The 25,691-nt window shown below is 35.7% G+C and overlaps 2 protein-coding genes across 3 annotated transcripts; both read right to left on the bottom strand.

The window, feature by feature from the left end:
* Nucleotides 1-868: 868 nt before the first annotated feature.
* LOC116307555 (soluble lamin-associated protein of 75 kDa-like) lies at nucleotides 869-2,086 on the bottom strand. The gene is made up of 2 exons (XM_031717843.1): nucleotides 1,735-2,086; nucleotides 869-1,427 (listed from the first exon to the last, which is right to left on the bottom strand). Exons 1-2 carry the CDS (start codon nucleotides 2,079-2,081, stop codon nucleotides 926-928), a joined length of 849 nt encoding a protein of 282 aa, XP_031573703.1. The 5' UTR covers nucleotides 2,082-2,086; the 3' UTR covers nucleotides 869-925.
* Nucleotides 2,087-3,181: 1,095 nt separating this feature from the next.
* Nucleotides 3,182-25,566, bottom strand: LOC116307539 (endosome/lysosome-associated apoptosis and autophagy regulator family member 2). Of its 2 annotated transcripts, none has more exons than XM_031717815.2 (31): nucleotides 25,316-25,566; nucleotides 25,075-25,195; nucleotides 22,549-22,765; nucleotides 21,521-21,599; nucleotides 20,613-20,684; nucleotides 20,090-20,176; nucleotides 19,447-19,561; nucleotides 18,809-18,878; nucleotides 18,322-18,404; nucleotides 17,168-17,434; nucleotides 15,714-15,818; nucleotides 14,954-15,159; nucleotides 14,335-14,402; nucleotides 13,821-13,925; nucleotides 13,220-13,312; nucleotides 12,767-12,834; nucleotides 12,297-12,366; nucleotides 12,043-12,129; nucleotides 11,005-11,143; nucleotides 10,382-10,467; nucleotides 10,043-10,116; nucleotides 9,612-9,663; nucleotides 8,861-8,933; nucleotides 8,692-8,744; nucleotides 8,263-8,344; nucleotides 8,141-8,184; nucleotides 7,637-7,730; nucleotides 7,409-7,485; nucleotides 6,778-6,904; nucleotides 6,420-6,497; nucleotides 3,182-5,597 (listed from the first exon to the last, which is right to left on the bottom strand). In XM_031717815.2, exons 1-31 carry the CDS (start codon nucleotides 25,406-25,408, stop codon nucleotides 5,496-5,498), a joined length of 3,087 nt encoding a protein of 1,028 aa, XP_031573675.2. In that variant the 5' UTR covers nucleotides 25,409-25,566; the 3' UTR covers nucleotides 3,182-5,495. The 2 variants fall into 2 exon arrangements, with proteins under 2 accessions (XP_031573675.2, XP_088891267.1); XM_089035141.1 differs by having other exon boundaries at nucleotides 6,420-6,499; nucleotides 6,795-6,904.
* Nucleotides 25,567-25,691: the final 125 nt, after the last annotated feature.

Below are 25,691 nucleotides of genomic sequence, written 5' to 3'. Positions count from 1 at the left end.
TTATAAAATACAAATTAGAATAGCTGTTATTTAGTATATGAAAGATGAAATAGAAATAGTCAGCGTGGCTGTGTGCTCTCATAAAGCACAGGCAACCAACCAATCAATGGTTGCTACAGTTATTCCTATAAGACTCAGTAGATGAGTTGAGAGCAACATTCATAGAATGTTGTATTATGTGTGAGTAATATAAATAGTGTCTTCAATTAAAAGATACAAATTCAAAAAATGATTATATACAGCTGAACACAAATATATCAGCCAATGTCGACGTCTCAGTGACATGTCAATTGATCATTATGTTAATAATAATTATCATAATCCATTTTTGATTATTACTTCATGTAAGACTATATGAAATTGCACTATTCGATTATTTATAAATTGTTTATAAAGTCCTGAAACCCTAACCCAAATCCTAACCCTAACCTTAATTAACTCAAAAAAAACCTTAAACTTTATTACAGAATAGTGCCAATCCATGTAGTCTTACATGAAGTAGTAACACCATTTTTTTGGACCAGGTTTGAAAAAAGTTTAGCTTAAACCTGTTACATCCTCAGTAAATAAAGTGTTATTATCATTATCATTTTTACATCCTGGTAACGTGACCCTATCCCCTTAAAATGAGTAGTTGTGTCAAAATGAACACCTCAATATAGTTATAAGTATAGATCAACCATTTTATAACATCATTTTGTAAATTATTTCTATATTGAAAAAAAATCATAAAAGAATTGTAAAACAATTCTTATTTATTTTATGAGGGTTTTCAAATCATGATGGCATATTTCACACTGTCAACTCTCCTTCTCCTTCCCCCTCTCCCTCTCCTTTCCCCTCTCCCTCTCCCTCTCCCTCTCCCTTTTCCTCTCTCATGTACCCATGTATCTTGTCCCTCCAAAAATTAACTTACAGAAACACTTCAAGAAGACTTCAACATTTTATCAGCTTTTAAAGACCTCCATAAATTAATCCTACCATGCATTCCACCTGGTTCTCTACATTCCCAAACCCTATCCCTATCTTCCTTTCTTCTCTTTAATATATTGAAACAAATAGATGTCAATGGTACTGTCAAAGGATACGAGAATCCAATATATTCCTTAGGGAAATCATCAATGAAATCTTCAACCATATGTTTTGCAAGGCCTTTGGAGCGGTAGTCTTTTCTCACAAAAATCGTATCCAGCATGTTCATCTCCCAGACTTCTGGCAAGAAGTGAGAGATTAGTTTACCTTTCTTTTTGACTGTATAAAACCCTACTGCTTTTCCAGACTGCCACATGATTTTCCCGGCCTCGTTAGGAGGATGAGATTCAAACATTGGTTCTTCAGATGCTTTTTCATGCTGATTGTAAACTATCGTATTGAGAACAGAAAGCAACAGTCTATCACCAAGTGTCTTGATTTCCATCAATCCATTCCTATATATGGCATAAACAATATTTTAAACAGTTAGAATACGACAACTTGATTCAAGATTCAACAGATTCAAAGGACATAACAGCAACCAATGACAACTTATAGATTGAATACTCGATTTTACAGTTCCGTTCAGTGACAATATTGGAATTTAGCATACTAGTTTATGGAAAGAGGAAGACCAGAAATAATCCCTTGAATCAAGGGATATTGAAAACACCTAAGAAACTTAACTTATAGACGATTTAATGATTTTTAATAAATTACATATTGTACAACGTGTAAAATTTGTCTCATAAATTAGCCTACCTTGGATTGCTCTCAGATGATAAAATTTCTTCAATATTCCACCATCTTCCAGCGACTTTTAAACCAACAAAATGGGGTTTCTCTCTATCACATCGAAGTCCACATAGTTGATGTCCTCGAAGCCCATCATCGAAAATATCAAAATCTTTTATCGTTAAAGTCTTGATATTTTTTTCAACGCCACAAATCCAACAATGTAAACTATTTGGAGTCTCTCTGAGTCCGTTTAGCTGTGTGTCGTAATTAGCATCATTTAGATCTCGAAAGCTTTTTACAAGATCCACTGGGTAGTCATCGATTTTTTCGGTTTTTATCTTTTTAGGTACAGGTTTATTGCACAACGCCATTTTGTGGAAAAGCAGTTATCGACAGGCGTTCCTACAACGACACAGGGAACCCAATATAAAATTTATGTCCATGCCGTAGGCAGCCCCAGGCTGGTGTAAAAGAAGAGATTGGCGATAGGGCATTTCGAGAACGAAATGCCGGTAATGGGCATACATCTAAATACAAAACTTTGAAGACTTCAAGCTAGCAACTTCAACACTCAGGAAACGGTAAAAAGCTGGTGCAAATGGGATCGATGAGGGTGACGAAAGTAGGGAGGGGGCAGGAGAGGGGGCAACAATCATTTGTTTAGCAGGAAATTGGAGGGCTTCTTGAAGAGACGCAGAACACTAGTCATTCCTGCTATTCTAATCTTGGGATGCCATTTCTTATTGCCTTTGGCTCCGATAACCTTAGTCATAAAATAGGCATAAGTGATTGGCTCCGATAACCTTAGTCATAAAATAGGCATAAGTGATTGTGCAGATATGTAGATGGACGTAGTTGGAAATGAGACATTAATTTCTGATGTAAATGGTTGACCGGGGTAAACGACTGAGGGAGGGATCGGAGAAGAAAAGCGCGCAGAGAAGAAAGAAAGCATTCGCAGAGATCTTTCTCGAAACGGGGACCGCAGTTCGTCATGGTACGATACGGAACTACCTCCCTAGAGGTGCAAAGATGAGTTGCGTATTGTGGAGGGAAAGGAAGAGCGCAACCTTTACAATGGTTATGGCGCGCTGTTTTTGGCTCTAGGAAGCTTTAATGCACGAAAACATGGTGACTTATGTTGTTCGATAACCTGATTGAGACTGCTTGACCAAGCTATAAGTGATAGCTCGATGTAATAGGGCTTCCAGTGTAGGCTATGGCCCCGTTCACACGTATCCGCAAATCATTTTTTGCGGATACGAAAATGTTTGCGTCAACACGCAGCGTAATCGAATCGTTTTCACCGTCCACACGTATCCGTTTTCGTAAAATTTGCGGATACGGACACAAAAATTTGCGGACACGTGTGGACGCAACCCGTATCCACAAAAAAAATTTGCGGATACGTGTGGACGGGGCCTATGACTGCCTAAAGGTGTATAAATCAGAGTCAAGTAAACTATGTCTGTTATTAGGAGTAGTTGACATTTATTGCAAATATTTTGAGGTATTTTACAGATATCACAATTGCTTTACTTCTTTTCAGTCAGGACCTTCTGTGGTTAGGAAGATTATTGATACCCTGAAACGATATTTGATGGAAAACTTCTAATAGCCAAAAGAAAACAATGTAATATTACCTTTTGCTTATATCACTGTTAGGCTGAAGGACTATCATTTCATGAGTAACTAAAACCACTCTTTTTTTTAAAGTCTCTTCTACGTCAAGGCCCCGTCCACACGTATCCGGAATTTTTTGTATCCGCAATTTTTTTGCGGATACGGGTTGCGTCCACACGTGTCCGCAAATTTTTGTGTCCGTATCCTCAAATTTTACGAAAACGGATACGTGTAGACGGTGAAAACGATTCGAATACGCTGCGTGTGGACGCAAACATTTTCGTATCCGCAAAAAAATAATTTGCGGATACAAAAATTTCCGGATACGTGTTGACGGGGCCTTAGACAGCAAAAGGATGACCCATGACTCTAGAAGGGCATTACAATGCCTTAAGAAACAGCTTTACTTTAGGAACGCATTTCCGCTAAAGAAATAACAAAGTATGGAATATTTTGCAATTATTTTTTCTCTCAGCCTAAGGTTATCTCAGTAAAAGGGAAGCCAAAAAATGGGTGTGTCCGATTTTTGGTAACTGCAAGAACCTCCGTTGTGCAAGCACGCAAACTTGATCAATACTTTTTTTTCTAAATTTCCTTTAAACACAAAATACTGAGCACCATATAAGAAAATCAACAATCGACTATATTCATAGTGAATTATATACTGAAGAGAAAATCTAAACGTTCTGTTAAATGCAAGTGTTCCTTTTCGAGGCCATCTATAGCAATCAAAGAAACATTGATAATAATAGTGACAATATTATCTTACAATTAACTGCTTATTGGTATTGAATTAGGGAAATACATTCCAGGACACACCCCTGACTCCGTGTCCCAAATGGGAACAAATATATTTCTAAACGGTTACACCCGTTCTCAATCACACGCGCCCTCTAGCGATTGTTTCTGTCGCCACGAAGAAGGTTTTGGTGGACGTCAATCACAAGGCGTTTCCATTAACATTGTCGGAAAACACAAAGCTATAAGGGCACGTGCCTATAGAATGTCATGGAAACGCCTTGATTGACGTCCACCAAAAGCTTCTTCGTCGCGACAGAAACAATCGCTAGAGCAACGCGTGTGTTTGGGATGGCTGTAACATTCATTAATGAACTGTAAATATAGTAACGTAACAATGATTATGATGATATATCAGGAATTCGTATCCACCAGATAATAATAAATATGGCATCAGATTTTACATTTGTTGCATTTCAAATGTGTCGACAATGAATTTTTGCAAAGGAATATATATATATCTTGGTCGGAGCCTTCGGTTTTTTCTTAAGTTAATTTTGGAATTTTAATCGGAAGTGATAGGATTAACTTATTTTTAGGTGATCCATATGTGAAAATTTTTGCCTTCGACTCGTATCTTAATAAGCTTTCCCATCGGGCAAAGACCTTCTCAATGACCGACTTCCACTGAGCTTGAAGCAACAAATGTATATCATATTATTCAGCTTGACGATGATTATCATCAGTGTTAGTTTTGAGTTTTTTTTAACATGAGATTAAAAAACGTTTTTCGATATTTTTTAGCATACTAGAAACCGCAATCAACTCAATACTTTGACTTTAGGAAATCTGTATGCACGAGAAGGAAAAATTATACTAATACCTGCAGATATGATGACAGATTTCTCACCATACTTTATTCTTTTTTGTCACTCTCATATCGCTTCCCAACTAGGCCTTTGCGTCTTAAGATTAGAGTTGGATTGTCACTGCATTTATAAATATAACCAATGCATACTATTTGAAACTGGAAAGCCATTTCAAAGGGATGGGAGTCATAGAGGTTTTCTACTCATATAAAATCTGTGTTTCATATACAGCACCTACTTCTGGGCTAACACTAGTTTACTAACGTTAGTCCTTTCTCTTTCCGACATCTTGTCAAACGTGGTTATGGATCGAAGTAAAAACGTATTAGTAAGTCTTAACAGTTTTTCCATACTTGATCCGAAAATGATCGACTTAAAAGCAAAACTAGTTTTTCATTTAAAGGTTCCTATTAATTCTACTTGTTAGACTACTTTTAAAATTGTTAATTTATACTACTAAAGAATACAGGGACTGGGTAGGAAGTTCTAGAGCCAGTCGGTTATGGTGGTAGTCGTGCCTGGAATCAAGGCAAGACTGCTGTAGATGGATCCAGTTTAAAACCTTTCTTTGAGTGGTTCCTTGACGGCCTCGAGTTGAACAGATTCAAAGAACTCTTCGTCACCACCATCGTCTTCGTCATCGAAGGTCACTTTGTCCTAGGACAATAAACATTAAAGTAAGGTTTGTATTTAAGGGGATTATGCCATTAATATGTCAGTCGATCTTATTATCCTATTCCTTTTCATTTCGCTCCAATCTATTCTATTCCTTTTTGTTTTAATCTATTCTCTCCCACAGGGCCTTAACCATGGGGGAGCACAGGGTGCACGTGCACCCCCCCCCCCCCCCCCCATCAAAGCTTATGGTCTGCTCATCTCTTGCTTTAAAATTGCATGTAAATGTTTTTTGATTAAATGGAAACCACTTTCCATCTGCATCACTTTTTTTTTATGGTCCTGCTTTTGGGGGGGGGGGGGGGGGTCACCTTTTTTTTTTGGTTCTGCAAATCTTTGCCTGTGCACCTCCCCTGCAAGATCCCTGGTTACGCCACTGTCCCATCCCATCCCATCCATTCCCTTCTATTCACATTGCCTTCAGTTCGACCCCGTTGAGCTGCATCGCTGCTGTACTTGCAACAGTGATTGACATTGATCCCATCCCATTCCGGCCCACAAATGCATGAGCAATTACAGTGCAACTATTGTAACCGGGGCCATACAGACCAGTTAGACAAGAGAACCAATTAAAATGTAGAATGAAAACAATGCATTCCAACTTTGGGTAGTAGCCAATCAGAAACCTAGACTGCACGAGAATGGTAATTTGCCCCTGATGTTACATGCATACGACCAGAAGTTCATAACTAGTTATAAACTTCTGATACAACTCGGTACGTTTGCCCCGGCTATAAAAGTCGCATATAAGACATTTTGCACTTTAGGATTTGTCCTAGGGCGTTTGTACACCAGAACACTCACCTTTTTGCTCTTGGTCAGTCCACGCAGACTCTTCAGAAGTTTCTTACCACGATCTTTAGCACCACGCCTGAAATGAATCTGTAAAATGTCCAAAAATATTAGTTGCCAAAAGGTCACGGAATAATAGCAGGGACAGAGCGAACATGGTGCACTATGGTCACATGATGAACAAAAGATGTTTGTACCCAAGCCAGACCACAATGCACCATATTTGCTATCTCAAAAAATTGGGGATATTTCATGCTGGTTACAAGAAAAAGTCGATAGGAAAAAAGGAGAGGGGAAAAAGGCACGAAGAAAAATCAAAATAGCGATGACAATAAAACACAAAGGCAAAAGAAACAAGATGAATACACACCTCCTCATCTTCATCTTCCTCATCTTCATCTTCCTCATCATCATCCATTCCACATTTTTCCACAGCCGGCAGTTCATCTGGGTGACCTGTGCCATTACCCACAAGACGATGGTACTTGTAGGTAAGTCTGTAAAATGGGGTAACAATTGACATGTAAGCATCACATGGAGATGGAATATAACGGATGGACTATGCAAAAGCAGGGGTGGCAAAAATTATAATTGGCAGTGAAGACTTTACACCCCAGTTCATTCCCTCCCTCTCTCCCTCCCTCCCTCCCTCCCTTTCTAGAACGGACAGGGTAAAGACCGTAAAACGATGCACGGTAGACTCTTACAGGTTGGGCACATCATTTTTCCAATTAAGATCCCATCATCACCCAGAGTATTATTTCTTTTTTTTAACAGTTGCACATTAGAAGACAAGAATATTAAATACAACTCAAACAAAGAATCTTATTCTCAAGAGAATGATATGTGGTCTAAAATGGGTAAACAAATCCAAGCTTAAAGGATATATTCTGATTGAATGATAAAAGGTTTAAGGGCACTGTGACCCCTCCCATGGTTATAATTGCCACCATACTATGAATTATTTATCATGATATTTTCACAGTCATGGGTCAACTTACTTTCTGTTCTTGAAGTAAAGGAAACACACAGAACAGACCAGCAAAACAGCTAGCAAGGCAGCAATACCAATACCAATCTAATACACAAAAGCACAAAGTTACTGTATATTTACAACTAATTTTTTTTTTTTTAATTCTTCTCAGTAAAAAAATATATTGTGGGATCTTTCAGAAACGATTATCAGAAAAGTCGACTGTTTGCAACATATTTCAAATGCAGCTCAGTACCTTGAAGTCTTTCATAGCCGAGGCAACCGTCTGGTCAAGGATGCTGCATTTCTCTTTGAACTCTTCTGGTAGGGTTACACCATCATGGCAAATCCTGCAAAATCAAGCAATCAGGAGGAATGAGAAAACGATGGAAAAATGGATCCATCAAGAGGATTGAGGAACAAAAGGGAGCGCAATTTAGTTAAAATTGAATGGTGAAAATGAGAATACTCTGATTTTATCAGAGTACCTTTTATTTTTTAAAAATAAATTGGGCTCCCTGGAGCCAGGTTTCATGTTTTCTAGTAGTAGGGGCAGATCCAGGGGTGTCCTGTGGTGCATCGGACACCCCTCCCCCTAATGCCGTAATTACTCTAATGCTTTTCATGTATCTCTATATTTATTTCTTCATTTGGGACACCCCCTAACAAATTCCTGGATCCGCCCCTAAGTAGTATTCTACTATGTGAAGGATAAGCCTGAAGATCATTGAAATGAGAACATAAAGATTTTTGTTTTTACCTTGGTTGTTTCCACATATAACTAGTTGTTTTTGTCCCACCTTGCTGTAAAAGAAATAAGAACATAACAAAACCAATAAATACCTAGTAAAAGAAGTTTGATGCAGATTTTTTAATGCTTACCACACAAGCTCCCATGACTTTCTTGTAGTCTGCAACAGAGCACTTGGGACAAGCATATTTAGTGCGCCACAAGAACTGAAATCTAGAAAATATGAATAAACTCTTGTTAATAACCCTTTGTAAAACCCCTTGAAAAATCCTCAGGTTCTGGGCTGATCAAAGTGAAGACACAACTAACTCACATATCAAATTTGGAATTTAGCAGGTTCGGTTTTGAGGAGGGAGAGAATCCAGAGAAAAACCCTTAAATCAAGGGAGACACCAAACAAACTCGATTCACATGTGCATGACTTGTGATCAATCAAACCCGAGACTCCGGAGGTGAGAGGTGAGAGGTGAGTGTACTACAACTGCATCCAAAGTGATATAAAGTTTGAATAGAACACTGTTTGCAACAACTAATCAGTAAATCAGATAAATAACACTTACTTGCAGCCATCACAAGTACCATCAGGGCATTTTGCTGGAAGTTGAATAACACCCTGGGGAAAAAATCAAGAAAGTTTCTTTTTTCAAAAATCCTCATTGCAGTAGTAAACAAATTTGAAATTTTCATAATCTTTTTCAATTTACTAGTTACATATGACATAAGACTGACCTTTTCAGGAGCTGTGTGATCACAAAGTAAAGTGACAAACACGGTCCTACCATTCTTACATGCACCGGTTGGCCTTGGAGAAAGAAAGTCAAAATATGAATATTTCAAGATATAAATCAGATGGAGCAACAAGGAAAATAGATGAAGGTAGAACTGATCATTGCATTGCAAACAAAATAGTGAGTACCATGGAGTTTTCATAAGAGTGAGAAATAAAAGGAAATTTGTTCAGAGAGAGAAATAAAGGAATTTTGTTCAAATGCACTGTAGCTGTACTATTACCAGTACCATATATTAATAAAAGTGGCCATAACTATGAATTGCAATAGGACATTTGCATGATGGCGTCATTTGATTCCCACTACCATTATGCTTGGGGAGATTTCTTTCTTATTTAAATTTGTATTCCCTCATGAGAATAGTAATTGGTGCTAATTAAATGAACAAAAGAAAGTGTGCAAGGGAGTCTGGTAGTAGAGGTCAATGACACCATCATGCATACATCCTATTGAATGGTCTTTGGGAAGACAATGGAAAGCCATGTCAATGTTATTAAAATGTCATATTACATATTTATGTCATTATATATTTATGTTAAAGTTCCACTCAAAAGAAAACTACTTTTAAGTTACTACATAACCACTTTTATTCTTTAAGGAATGACTGTATACCACATTGATTGTCACATGTCTAGACCTCATTTATAGCTTCACCATGAATACATATCAATATCAGTATGTTATACACTTACCTGTGCGAATGGTAGTGATACGAGAAGTAAGTTGAGATGTTTGTTATCAGACCTATAAAAAAAAACAATGATTGTCAATTAAAACAACAACCTACTATTAAAGTTATGTTCCAAGTGTAACGCCAAAAAATATCTAGCCAGTTGCAGAAGAGAATTGTAATACAAATGCTGCCTGACCTAGGTACGTCCACTATTATTATAGCTTTTCCTGAGGGGAGGAGTCTTAAAACACTTAATTTTCTCATGGCAATGTCAATTAGTGCATTCATTTGGCTTCTCAAGCCATTGCTACAAAACTTCTGTCTCTATTATATGAGCACTGTGCCACGTTTTTTTGTTTTTGTTTGTTTTGTTTGCATAATGTCATAAGCTAAAAGAGATCAAGTAAGGGGAAAGCAAGGAAATTCTGTGAGTTGAATTATTTCAAATACCTTCATCTTCAAATGCAGAAGTCTCATTCACATGAACACTATCTTCATAGATCCCACCAAGCTCTTCTCCAAGTCTGGAATAATGTAAATGATCAATGATAACAAATTTTCAAATATGCAAAAAAAAAAAAAAAGGAAAATGATAGAGAACTCAAGACCGGAGTATTATACACTTATATGCATTCTCTCCAATGAGAAAATCTATGACAAATAAGAATAATTATAACCTTTTTTCCTAAACAAAATTTAGACTATAAAACTTAAATGTTTTCAAACCAAGTTTTCAATATTTCTAACAAATTATTTATCAGACAGAATATTTGTTGTTCACTCGATTACCTAATAGGCTGGGCTGCCAATGGTTCTCCTTGTCGGTTAGGAATCAGTGTGAAGCGACAAACACTTGATGATAAGTTGAAGTTTTCCTGATATTAAAGGTGGAAACACAATGAAATATTGAATTGGTTTAATATTCTTGCTTTTTTTGTATCTGTATATATTCCCTGCTAGCAGAGCCTATTTTCCTTTTGTTTTGGTTGAGAAAAAAATTGACTCTGCCGATGTAGGACGTTATTTCTGTCACGCCGCTCTCGTCAAACAATGTTTGGCGCCACGGTGTGTCACATTTGCTTCTGCGCACTACATGTAATCGGTTAAAAACCGGTTTTAAAACTGGTTTTGTTCGTCCATGATCGTGGACGGCGGTGTATCAAAGGAAACACTCTACATCAGCAGAGTCTCCTTCCTCCCCACCTGAAAGAAGGGAGAGAAAGAGAGACTCTGCTGGGGACTGTATATAGCATTAATATTAAATTGTAAATTTATAGTGGACTTCATTTGCCACCTTTATTCATTGTGTCCTTGGACGTGAGGTGAATAGCAACCTAATAAGTTTGTGGATAGGTGACCTCAGTTACTCTAATAAAGGGAGAAAGCATAAAAATGAAAAAAAATAGAGGTACCTTCTCTGCTGTGTTAACGCTGATGTTACTATGGCAGATGGCTTCCTTATAAGGGTGTCCACAGAGGTTTAGCCTGAATACATGGAAGTAACGTGATCCTCGGGTGGTGAATGATGGTGCTGCTCTCACAGTAGTTTGTCTAAAATGATGACAAAAATTGATATTTATACATTAATATTAATCTGAATGCTGTCCAAAAATATTGGCTGTGGTTTGTTTATATTTTCGAGTGTGAGGGCCGCACGGAAAGATATTTACAAATATTTTCCCATACAGCCGGACCTAACTCAGTCAATAAGCATTTTGTCATAATTATGACCCTCATGAAAAGAAAGATAATAAAATAAAAGAAAGTCGCCAGTTTCAAGCAGGGCTGTACGGATTTGTACAGCCCTGCTCGCTCAAAGCTGCATGGCCTGCTCACGCCATTTTCCCGAAGGTTTTTTTTGAGCGTGCGCCCGGGCAGATATGGGTCATATGATAAATTGATTTATTTGATTTTGGTGAATTTTTAAAACTGATAATTAATATATAATACTTATTAAGATTCTTGGCCAATGGGTTGTGAGGAAAAAAGAAATAACCCTAAAGGAATTGCTTATCCCTACTAGATCAGTCAATCAAAAATGCTCCTAAACATTTTATTACATTTTATTTCATTTATCTATTTATTTGATTTTTGCCCTCAGGCTGGGGTGCTGTACAATAGGACACAGGGTGTCCTTCAAGGTACATTGCACCAATTTCCACAACCAATAATAAGAGTTTGTGAAGGTTCAAGTAAACAATAAATTGATATCTTATTATCCCTTCTAGATCAGTCAATTAAAGATGCTCCTAAACATTTTATTACCTTTTATTTCATTTATCTATTTATTTGATATTTGCCCTCAGGCTGGGGTGCTGCACAATAGGACACAGGATGTCCTTCAAGGTACATTGCACCAATTTCCAACCTCTTAAAATCCCCATACCCATGGATCCACAACCAATAATAAGTGTTTGTGAAGGCTCAAGTAAACAATAACAGTGGCTTACCCTTGTAGCTCTGAGAAATCAAATTCTCTGCTGTGCTTCTTTGACATGAACTTACAGTTAGAGTGACAAGATGTTGACGCTTCATCACTTGAAAGAAAATAAAGAAACACTGATCTCAAATTCTTAGTTTTCATAATATAATCATACATCATCATCCTTTACGCATTTGTGGCACGTAGGGCGGACACCAAGGATTTCCAAAAATCATACATGTATATAAACCTATTTCATAAAAAGGTAAATGCTGTTCTTACCTTATAAGACCTGGACCACAGGGCTTGCAAGCCTTGAGTCCATAGGGATTAGCAACATCAAGATAGGTGTCTGTAATTTGAACAATATGAATAGTTTGCTTTGGTTAACAAAAAAAAGCCTATAGGTTTCTTGATTTTAAAATTAGTTTTTCTTTTAATTTTTGACTAAGAAATAAAAAATAAATAAATGGAATTTATCAGCAACATTTCCACAGAGTGGCTCTTCATACACTGAATTGCAATTGGAAAAATTCAGGAGTTGATTTTTGGGGAGGGAGAAGAACCAAGAGAAAAACCCTTGAAGCAAAGGAGAGAACCAACATGCAAAGGTTTTCTGTTCACATACGACATGGTCTGGGAATCAAACCTTGGTGGCCTTGGTGAGAGGCAAGCTCTCTTACCACTACACCACTCGTGCGTCCCAGAATAAAAGAAAAAATAATCATTGAATGGCTTTGTACTTTACTCACTTTTTGGGCACGCAACGCACTTCTTTTGTTTCTCGTCAATATAGTAACCACTTGGGCATGCCACGCAACTGTTTTCAAAAATGAATTTAAAAAAAATTATATATTTAACAATAATAAAATTATTATTATGTTAAATGAAATTAAACAGAATAATGTAACATATAAAAGTAGGCAATAGAAAGGGTTGTTTGCATGCTTGTTTATTGACAACTCTTAAAACTTGAACTTCTGAGGTCAGAAAACAAAAGCAGAAATGAGAATAACAAGACTTAAGCAAATCCTAGATTCGAGGCTAAGCCTGCATGCACTCCGCTGGCATGGAGTTTTAAGAGTCACCACTTTGTTTCCCAGGGCAACCAATCCTGTGCTAAAGTTGTGATACCATTAGGGCTATTTCCGGATGCATCATTTCTAATATAATTATAATAACTAATGAATATTATCACTACTTACCCAGAGTTTGAATTGGAAGTAACAGGACAGCTCTTGCATTTAGCTGCTCCACCATCGATGGTATTGGTTACATTAATGGAATGAATTATTACTCTATAAAAAAAAAGACTCAAGGTTACTTTATGAGTTAGGCTGAATATAACTGTCAAACTTCACTTGAGCCAGAACCTAATAACATCAAAGAAGCCATGATAATCTATTGTTTTCAATGCATACAGCTCATGCAAAGTTTGGTGTTTGAGCTGAGTCTTCAAGGAGTATTCAACGACTAAAATGATAATTTTCAAGGAGTATTATACACTTGAGAATTCAATATATGAGCGTGTAAAAGAAGGAAAAAATAGAAAAGAAAAACGAGCAATAGCAATAGCAAATTTTTTTCTAAATATTAATAAATGCATGTTATTGTAAATAAAAAAACACATTAAAAAAATGTAAGAGGAAGAGGTCAGTTTAAAAAACCTTCATAACTTAGAGACGCATCACTCAAATCAAAAAATATTTTACCAATCAACTATTTACTTTATGCAGAACCAGTACTGAAAGTATTGTCAAAGGATTCATTTGCACTTTAAGGAATCCTCATGCATTTAGCACATACCTGTCATTTGGATAGTTCTGTGTCATGCCATCCAAATCAAACTCCGACGGTACTTTTTGGAAGGTCCATTTGAAGGTGACTTTGCTTTGGGATGTTATGAAGTATCTAAAATAGGGAGCAAGCTAGTTAGGAATCACTAATAAAACTGATGAAGTTGTTAAATTATGAAATAATGTTAGGAAAAAAGCTTTTTTTGCTCACAATAAACTGTACTGAGCAGCAAGCATTAATTTTGTACTAAAAAAACCGTCATGAAGAAAAAGTATGAAAAATCTTTATTTAACTGCTTTCCGGAAGTCGTTTTTCCATAATTCCATTGACTTTACGCATAAAAGCTCTATACTGAACAAACACACAAATTAATGGTGTTTTTTCATTTTGTTTTTGTTTTAAGAAATAATAGCAACACATTTTTATTTTTATCTGTGATGGGAGCATTGGACAGTAAAGTTTGGTCTCACAGAATCCCACACAAGCAAAAGTTTTGGGCATAAAGAGAAAAATCATAACTTACCGATATTTTGTCTTTGTGTGTTCCCCTTTCCAGGTCTCAATTTGGGTTTGTCCTTTGTATAACTGATTCTACAATTCAAGAAAAAATGGAAATGCTGTAATAGAGCTATTGATTAATCTCACTCCTCAATCAATGAAAATATGTACAAACGTGCCCCCCTCCCCTCCCCCCTCCATCGTATCATAAGTTCTAAGCAGGTCTATAAAATTAATGGCAGCTTTGAGTTTTACACATATGTGCAGTAATGCAAAAACAGGAAGTGTACTGGTCATACTGGTAAGCATGAAAGAAGTGTGAAAAGAAGCACAAGCTGGAAAGTGCCTTCTACACTTCTTGAGTGTTTTGCATCTTCCTAAGAACTGTATTACTGAATGGCATATGACAATCAGCATTTATATATATTTCATTAGAATTAAAAAATAGATTTTCAATAGTTTTCAATGCTTTTTTCTTAGTATGCTTCTTTGGAAAAAGTTAACTGCATGTGCAAATGGCATCATCACACCATGCTCTGTTCACTAATACAGCATAGGTGTCAACCATTCAGAGTGTGAGGTGCTGAAGAGTACGTGCTGAAGAGTAGGTGAAACACTGACAAACAAAATGTTCCATATCTTACCTGCTTGAACCTAAAAACACAATCTCCTTGACAGACCAATTCAAAAGTAAAGCTGATCTCTCCAAATGTGCCTCTCTTAGACTGAGGAGCTCCAAATCCTTTTGTTGTGAGTGTGAGTACCAGGTAGACGTCATCACCATGGTTGATGCCACTGCTTATGAAATTACCTTGAGGCTGCCAGCCTTGACGATTGGTACATCCACGGTCTTAAAAAATAAAAGTTACATGTAGTACAAAGCTATTAAACAATCCTTCCTCTAAAAAAATTTCTTGATGTGACAAGGGTAGCACTTATAATAGCCAGTGGCTAACAAACCTGTGGCCCTTGTTACATTATTGAACTGGAATGAAATTAAGAGATTTCTGTGGAGTGGGGAAACAAAAAAACCCAGAGAAAAACCCTTGAAGCACAGGAGAGAACCAACAAACAACTCTACTCACATATATATGACACTGAGCCTAGGGGACTCGGGAATTGTCCCCAGGTTACATAGATGAGGCGAGTGCTCTCACAAAGCACTCAAACACTTTGTATGAAGTTGATCAAGAGTTTAAAACAAAAAGTCTACGAGTCTCTAGTTTGATGTGCACCCAAATGACTTGACCCTGATATCTACATTTTGAATCCTTTATCGTCACAAAAAACCTCTGAATAAAACCTAGAATCCTTAGAAACCACGAATAACACTAACTATGAACCTTCAAAGACAAAACTTCAGAACATGAACATATATATTTTCTGTAAACTTGCAACACTCACCTGAAATTGAAAAGCACGAAGCTCTCATATGAGGTGGGATATTTCTCCACCACTTGAGATCGAATCCATAGACAGCAGAAGTTGAGACTGCACAGGCTTTACAATCTGAATGATACAAAAATTGATCATATAATGTCACTGTTTGGAACGATCCAGAAAATATGTACATGTGCAGAAGTGGGCTTTTTCAATTGTTTCCCTGGCTGTTTCTCATTCTCGTAATCTTGAATTGTGCAAACTTAGTGGCATCCGGTCTGGACTGTTATAATAAAGAATCATGACAATGTACGATTTTTGAAAAAAATTTACAGATCTATGTGTTGATCTGAGGCCAAGGATCTCTTTCAGTGTGCTGTGTGGGTATTTGGGCATGCAAATTTAAACAAATACCTAAAGTGTGTCAGATACTGACACTAAATATACTTAGCATGCCTATTTTTGATTACTAACAAGTTTTTGGTTTATTTGATTTTCCTTTCACGTTTACTAAAGAGAATGAATGGAAGAATGAGTGAATGAAACCATGGGATAATCATATCAAAATATTCTTAGGGTGCATATTTTTTTATGTTGTCATATATAGCTGCCATTTTGGTTGACTTTGACTAAATATTTGGTCTTACTGTCTTTAGTGTCATGTCAATCAACATGCATGTCAATCAACATGTCATGTCAATCAACATCCACGCCTTTCGTCTAAAGTTTATTATCATGGGAAGGGATGCGTGCCACCAATGCTGACAATGGATTATGGTTAATTTAAGTAGTTAATTTTTTTAATGATTTAATGTGGTCTCAAGGAGTAAAGATTTAGTTATAATGATTTAAACGCATCAAGATTTTGAGATGCGTGTCTAAAAATGTATATTATTATTATCATTCGATAGTAAAATTAACTTTGTGTATTCAGCAGTTATATTTCTCTCAGTATAAACATTTATTGGTAAGGGTAAGCAGCAGGCGTAGCTCCTGGTTGGTTACTGCACAGCCTTTGGAGCTGTAGGTTCCATCCTCAGGATCTCCACCTATGTTTTAATGTGTAGTTTCAAAAATTATCCATACCCCCTCACGGAGGAATGTTTTTAAGACACCTCCCAACCCCGGGGAATTCCAATTTTCTTCCATACAAACTCTGTAATTTTGTTCTTTCTCTGACCCCCTCACCCCTTGGAAATTCCAAATTCCTCTGTGGGGTGGGTATGGATGATTTCTGGAACTACACAATTGACTTTTCTCTAACCCATAGAGCTTCAGTTTTGAATATCCTTAAAACAGAGCACTGATGGAAAGGGAGGGTAAAGTGTGCATTGTTGCAGTCCTTGGAAAGTCAGATACTACTGGGCTGAAAATATACTGTGTGTGTGAAGGAACACCAACATTGAAAAGAGCCTTTACATCTTTACCTTTAGAATTTTAATTTTATACATTAAAATTAATGGCTTTAAATAACTTGCCTTGTTTTCCATCACTGTAATGGTTTGCTGGGCAGAAGATACACTCTGTGCCGTTCATCCTCATACCAGGATTACATGGAGGGCAGTCTTCTTTAGCACCTGATGCTGGCAGTTTTACAGCACCTTTGACATCATCACGGCAGATCTTTGGTTCAATCCACTGATATTTGATCTGTGTTTTGTGGTCGTTGTCACAGGCACTTCTTGAATCGTAATAGTCTTGTTGGGTGCATGGTTTTCTTTCTGTGCAATTGGCTGAGCCAGAGACTAAAAAAATAACAGAGGTTAAAATCTGTTGGAATAGACCTTATCCACTGTTTTCCCATTTCAGACCACATGTCATTCCCTAGAGTATCACTTCTTTGTTTATCGATTAAACATGAGAAGACACATGAATAATATAGACACAACTCAAACAAAGAAACTTATTCTTGAGGGATTGACACATGGTCTGAAATGGGCAAAGCATTACGCCCTAGTGGAATTGGTGAATACTTATATAATGATAATGTTTGCAAAGAAAGAAAAACAAAACCCTATGCAGGAACAACTAAGAAAAACATGGGATGATGGATTCGAAACAATTGGACCTATAAATCTATTATCATGACTCTGAGGATTTGACTAAAAAATTGCCACTGAATATAAATAAGAATAGCATTGCTAACAGTGCTCGATCTTATCGGTAATATATTAATCCATGACTAGTAAAAATTTGCCTCTGGCTCTGAGCTAGTAAAACTTGAGAATCACTAGCCAATGGCCCAGTAGCTGTTCAGACTAGGGGTTGTCTCTCTAGTATAGCCCAAGGGCTAGTGATGAAAAAAGTCATGTGCAAGGCACTGTCAGCTAGACTTGCAGCTTTACTGTAGTTTTCAATATTTTGAGAACTCCTACATTTCAACGGCTTGTTGTGAAATTGGTTTTTCACTCCCGCCAGTCAAGATTATGAGATCTAGAAGTACTAACTGATTATTTTTGATTGGCAGCAGACAATTACCGAGTTCGCAGATTATCAAAAATGACAGTAAACCAGATATAGAAAGTGTGACATTGTCCAAAATACAGAAAGTAAATTAAGGTGTGAATTTGTAGCAGAGAATAGGTTCCTGTGCAAATTTCATTGTCAAGCCAGCAAACAAATTTAACGTTACCTGAAAATTCAGTCACTTCATTACACTTGGAACACTTTGAAGAACCAATGCTTGAAAAGGTATTTTTTGGACAGACTTCGCAGCTTGGTTAGAAAAAAGTTAAAAAACATTACTATACAATACAATATCAATACTAAAACTAAATATCAACTGACAACATCAATATTACTACACCTGTATGTAAATACATCAATGGCTCATACAAAAAAACTAATTCATAAAGTTCATTAGCACTTCACTTTCCTTTTTTAGTCACGTCTACTTTTGTTACAGTATGCTAGATCCCAGACAGTGACAAAGGTAAGCATGTCAGTGGACAAATTAGGGTGTGGTAGCGAGACAAATTTTTGATGTGTCATCACAGTTCGGTGAGATCTGTAGTAGTCGCAATAAATTTGTCAAAAGGTTAAAGGCCATGGAACAGGCTCTAGAATATCTATTACAAAAACAAGACAGTCGTACAAACACAAAAATCATGAACCCTTACAATCCAGATCCTTCTTTTTCAGCAAAGGTACCAGGTTCACACATCTGGCATTCTGAAGTATATGCAACGCCTAGGAACACAGAGACAACATCAATTCATTAATATTGATTTTTAGTTGTTAGAAAACATTCATACCCTAAATGAGACTAGATTAAGCTAGACGGTAATATTAGGTACTGGTGTGAACCAAGAGATAATTAACGATAATTAATGAACTAGAGAAGGAATCCCTATGCCCCATCATCAGCACTCTAATGGTTAATTCTCTAGAATCATTCATTTGATCATATTTTTTTTCACGCTCATAATGCCCATGATCTTATGCTGTTTGTTTGTTTGTTTTTGTGTTTTTTCTTATTTTGAGTCTACCATGAAGATAGCATTGTACTGTAGGTTGAAAGTTTGGCAACAATAAATGTAAAAGAAAAACCAGAAGTTGAAGTAGGAATTTGCTTCAATTTGCAATTTCCTTCTTTGCCCTACTGGCTTTTATATTTATTTTGCCAAGCTTTCAGCCTACAGTACGTAGCCATCTTCATGATGTGGTTGAAATAAGAAAAACAAAAGAAAATGTGAGCAAGCAGTGTCAATGTCTCTTGTGTGAACTGCATTACTATAATCCAAATTTAAATGCCTACCTTGCACTTCAATCTCACTGATGTAGACAGGGTCTCTCTTCTCATGGCTACTACCATACCCTGTGATAGCACTAACCTCCCAGGTAATCAGATTGCGGCCAGCCTTCAGCTCAATCTAGTAAAAACATTTATCGAAATAGATGAATGTAATGTTTATAGACATAATGCCACTGTCATGTTAATGCACCAATGATTGAAGAAAAAAAAGGGTTTTGTCACTTTGCTTTGTTGATTTACTGTATATACTTATTTCAATATAGTTAGTCACCAAAAACCTAGAAAGCTGTGATTGCTAAGAATCATGGGGAAATGCTTTATATCCAATAAGTAAAGCTTTTGACACAAACTGCAACAGTTGAGGATGCTCAGAGGAGGTCAACTTGTAACTGGTAGAAGATCTCAAGTCCATCAACAGTTATCAACAGCTTTCTAGCTTTTCAGGTGACTAACTTTATTGAAATTAGTGCATCCAAAAGATTTTTGGTTGACACTAATAATAATAACTAATCAACCATTAGAACTGAAAACAAATAATGACATCATTGTACACCTGCCTACAATAATATTATTCTTTTCTTATTTATACTAGAAATTTTCTGTTAGCAACAAAATCATGCAACAGTTTCTAGAAACAACTACCAACCTTTTTTTCAAGCCATTGATTGTCTAAAGTGTTTCGTGGGTAAATGTCACTTGTTGAGACTGATGATCTGCACTGATCATTACGAAGCTGCAATCGAAATGTAACAAATGAAATTCATGCTCCAACTATCATTTATTTATGATCATCCCCTGTGTTTTGTCTGGTGCTAATTTTCAAAATAATTTTGAAAATTAGTACCAGATTTTAGCACCAGATATTATTAGTACCAGATATTATTAGACAACCAGATAAAACTGGCTTCAACTCATGCTAAGTCGTTTGGGCTTTTTAGCTGCTCCATCAACAAATTTTCCAAGTGTCTTGGTTCTTACCTCTTTGATTGACAGATGCATAAATTGGGCTGTTTTGGTTGCATAAAATGGTTTGATGTGGTACCACATCGTTACCACAATTTCTTTTGAGCTCTTATTCAATTTTTCTTTTCTCTTGTTTCATTTCCTTGCCCAAATAAATTGGTAAAAATAAAATAATATTTTATTTAGTGTGGAAATTGTTTACTTACAAAGACTTTGAAAATAGTGTAAATTCTATCTGTAAAGTGGTACTTGAACTTCACATGTCCATCTCTCTTCAACTACAAGAAAACAAAATAATCAGCATTTGAAATAATTAAAATAATATTAATAGACAAATAGAGGACAATTTGCACCAGTATCACATGCCCAGGCCCATAATACAGCTTGGACTGCCTGTGGTTAGATGGCAGAACAATAAAATCCCTGTGTTCTCAGGAATCAAATTCTTTCCCATGTAAAACGATTGTATTGTTCCTGACCATCTAACATGGCTACCATCATGTGATGGTGCAAAGCCTCTATATGACTAATAAATATTAAGAACGAATACAAAACAGTATCGCGATTCACTAAAAAAGTTTCTTATATTTTTGACATGACAATATTTTGTGGTATTGTCGTTTCAAAATTAAGGTTCTTGTTTAGCTAACACGCAACGAAAAGGAAAGCTTGAGTGTGTGCATGTCAAATTCTTATGCTTGTTGCTTGTGCCATAATGCGCACTTGTAAGGAGAATTTTCAGCTTTAATCAGAGAAAAGGTTTTTCCTCCTTTGTGTGTTAAATTCTTTAGAATTACAATACGAAACTAATTACGATTTTAAGACAACAATACCACAAAAAATATTGAAAATATATTGGGTAATGGGCTCCATCGCTTATAATGAGTTCTTTCTCTTTTACCTCTCATCTTTCATTTCACTAATAAATATACTTATTCCAATAATAAACCTAATTCATCTTGATGCAATGTTTTCCCATTTGAGACCAATGTGTCATTTCCTAAAGTACCATTTCTTTCCTTGACATTGCGCATGCATCAGAAGACACATGAATATGGATACAACCCGAACAAATAATCTTATTCTCGAGGGAAAATAATAAGATCTAACTTACTGTTACAGCATAGGAGAGCTGTGCTGTACATCCATCTCCTGTTGTAGCAATACTATCTCCAAGAGCCAGCCATCCAGTCCTAGAATAATGCATTCATTTGTGAGTTTAAACCCTCTCTTTTCCCATGGGATTTCTGGGCATCTGGTTGTAGCATTTTACCATATTCTTTGAACAATTAATTTAATCATCAATTGCCCCCTTCGGCGCTAGCCATGGATTGTATTACGATCCCCAAAAAGTTTGGACATTGTTCTTGGATTTGGGCACAAATGTACCGACAAATTATTTACTTCATTTGTTGAGTAATAACTTCATAAATACAAGCAAAATATCATTTTGATAACTTGATTGAAGCTTTTCTTACTACTACTTAGAGAAACAGATAAACAAACCAAGTAAATAATTTGTTTAAAAGTCAGGACATTTGTACAGGAATTCAAGAACAATGTCCGATCTTTTTAGCGACTGTAACGCAATCCAACCCGATATATACCATGTGACAGCCCTGAAAAGGTGAATTTACATATTCTTAGATCAAACAGTGCCCAAGCTACTACAAAATTTTCTACACATGTAAACATTATACTGATAAGATCAGTGATCAGTGATTTAAACATTTTTATATGTGTAAGCATTTAAAAAAGTCAGAAAACAGGTAAAAAATTCATATACACGACTCCTGGCTGCAATTTACTACTAAGCTAAGAAAACCATGAACACCTAAAATACAGGTATATAAATTCATAGGTTGAAATGATCAATCTAGTTCCGTGATAATGACTTTAGTGGCTAGAAGCTCTTGCATGTGATTGGCAAAAAACAATACCACAAAAATCTACTTAGAACAAAATTCTAATTTGATCTATTGGTTGCCTTATCAATAGGGTTGCAAAGCCCCCTGTTAGGCATTACGCCGTCCACCCAGGGGTACGTGGTAAATGTATTAGATTTAGAATACTAGTGAACATTCCAGCCATATTTTTGGTGTTCACAGTTTTCTTAGTTTGACTATCGACACATATTCTTACTCTGAACAGTTAGCTCCTTTTGACTTTGAAAACTCATTGTCATAGCCATAATTTCGATACTGCATTTCCGATGAATGAGACTCAAAGCCAGCAGGAAGCTTATCCCAGTTGGTAAAACGAACTCCACCACCAACACTGTAATGACCAACAGGGCACTTTTTGCACTCAAGCTTTGCACTGTTTATGTCAAGGTAGTTTCCTGGCTCACAGGAAAATGCTAAAAGGGAGAAAAAAGAAAGACAATATAAAAAATAAACCAAGATTTTTACATTTTTGTAAATTTAAACAAATCAACAAATAAATGAATTAACAATGCTAGTACAAAAACTAAATAGCACTAAACACATCTATTCCTTTTGTTTTCAATGGTTTCATTTAATATTTAATTTAATATAAGTTCAAATTAAAATGGTATCAATCATCTTGTATTTTTTATAATATGTATTATTATTTTTGATGACAATTTATTATATTTGGCTTTGTTTTCAATGCAGCTATGTTAAAGTGCAAATGAACCCTTCGACAATACTTTCAGCACCGATTCTACATGAAGTAAATAGTTGATTGGTAAAATATTTCTTGATTTGAGTGATGCGTTTCTAAGTTATGAAGGTTTATACTTCCAATATGCTAATGAGTGTGACGTCTATTAAGGCTTAATTAAATATACAAAATCGAACTGGTTCATAGATACAGTATTTAAAAAGCATCATTATTTTGCTCATGGTTTACATGAAAGCTATTTAAAAATTTTATTTTCAAAATGGCCAGCATTTAGTATTACTAGTTACAACAAAAACACTCAAATACCTTACCTGACGTCATCATCATTAACAGATTGGAAGTACAAACCTTCATAACTTAGAGACGCATCACTCAAATCAAGAAATATTTTACCAATCAACTATTTACTTTATGCAGAATCAGTACTGAATGTATTGTCAAAGGGTTCATTTGCACTTTAAGACATAAGCAATACAATATTTTTGCATAACACAAGAATTTATTTCCCCTGGCCCAAAGAGAAAATTTCTATCGTTTTGCAATTCCACATGGCTGCCATAAACCACTCTACATATGCTACATATAGACTAAAATATTATTTCAGTAATGATAAAAAGATAAATTATACACCGTGAAAAGATGAAAAAACTTATTAATGTTTCGGATGCTAGTCCTTTGTCAAATAATTTCATGTATTTACCTTTTTATCATTTAATACTGTTTCATTAGAAACACCGAGGCAGCTCACACTAGTTTTTAGCTAGTTATCTCTTCTAAATATTTTTTCACTTGGTTAAGCCTAAGGGCTGCTATGCTTAAATAAAGTATGCACTCTGCACTTATCTAACAACCATAAAATAATCAAAATATCTCTAAATATTAAAACAATGTATTCTTTGTTACTACTTAAATCCAAATTTGTTTCATATATATTTTCATAGGGTCTAATACAATATTGGTATCAAGATGCATTGGGGTACTACTTGAAATAATATATCCAAGTCATGATCTGATGTATCTATATTTTTTAACAAAATAAATTATTTATAAATGCTTAAATGGCACTATTATTAACCAATCAGTTTGCAGGATTTGGTAGTAATAATTACTAAATGGATATATTTAGGTATAAAATCCTCACACCTTTTATCTTTACATTAAGATAATTTCTATACTAAAACGTGCAAGAGGCATAAAAGTTAAAAGTCCACATAAAAAACTCATCATTTCTTAACAATTTAGTGTCAATCAAATATATGTAATTCGAGTTAAATTATTCAAATTTCTAGACGACATTAGAATGGCTTTTATTACTTTGGCCCACTTCGAAAGTGATAAATAAAATATACTAATAATGAATAAAAGATATCACGAAGTTGAAAAATAAATCAATAAAATGTAGATTTTAGTGTCGTTTGGAAATAAACAATTGATCTCCGATCACAGGCCAAAATATTAAATATTTATAAACCAATTATTTGAACACCATGAAGATACTTCAGTAATTTTGAGATCAAGAAAAAGCGCGCAAAAACATGACACTTATTTTTTTCAAATTCTGAGGTCGTTGACGTTGTAGATTTATATATTTATACCCTAAAATCATCATTTTTGTTTCTAGAAAATATTTGGTTGAATAAACCTTTGTTAAGTCAAAATAAAGCTTTTTTCTTAGGTTTATTGTGATGGAAAACCGTAGCTTAACTCTTAACTGAAATCAAAAGTAAACTTATATAATTCCGCATACGTAGTTGGAATACTAATAAAATCATTACAAATTTCTGCTCTTAATTTTTTTGGCAAAAAATATTAAAGAATCGAATATGTTAGGTTGTTTATCTTGTTTGATTTTTTTTAAACAATTTAGAGGGAATAATCAGACTTCACGGTTCAAAGGGTTTAGCTAGTCTGCGCAAGAAGGTCGTCATCACTCGAAGGGGAAGCTATAAATATTCGACACAGGAAAGGATAATAAAGCTAAAATAAAGCCAGCTAGATAAACAATGAAAAGTAGATACATACTGCATTTTTCCTGTCTCGTTGGGTTTTCTTTGACTTCACAGGAACCGGGCGTTTTTGGAACAGCAACTCGCCATCTTTTGTCACTCGAATCACACTCAGTAAACTCGTATTTGATTTCCTCCTAAAAAATACAAAAATGGGATAAATCTTAATTTAAATTCGATGTAGGCACTAATAATGGGTATTAATAAACGCATTTAGGTACAAAAGAAGGTAAATTTGAAGAGAAATTAATACCAACCTGTTTACAGTCGGCGCCAAGTAAAGAACGAATTTGAACGAACATCAATATGCTCAACAGCCATAACAGTTCTCGCCGTCTAATCGAGACCATTTTGATAAAAACGGAGCTAAACTAAAGTACTTGTACTCTCTCTTCCTTGTGGTATCCACGATCTGTGGTTTTAGGCGATAAGATGATGTTTTTGGTTGGGTTTTAGGGAAATCTTTCCATATAAAGTGCAGCACTTCTCCTTCGCTTCGCTGCTCTTTATGTATTCATATATTCACCAAAAGCCCCGTCACAGTTGACAGACTTCCGGTTCAGGCTCTCACGTCAATTCAATAAAGGCAACCCAATGTTCAATTTCCTGCTAAAGATCGAATCTCCGTGCCGT

Source organism: Actinia tenebrosa, unplaced genomic scaffold (genome assembly GCF_029948245.1).
Source record: "Actinia tenebrosa isolate PJP-AT-01 unplaced genomic scaffold, QUT_ActTen_1.0 PGA_scaffold3__52_contigs__length_22856419, whole genome shotgun sequence".
In the NCBI taxonomy this organism is placed as follows: Eukaryota; Metazoa; Cnidaria; class Anthozoa; order Actiniaria; family Actiniidae; genus Actinia; species Actinia tenebrosa.
This window is presented reverse-complemented; position numbering and strand designations above follow the sequence as displayed.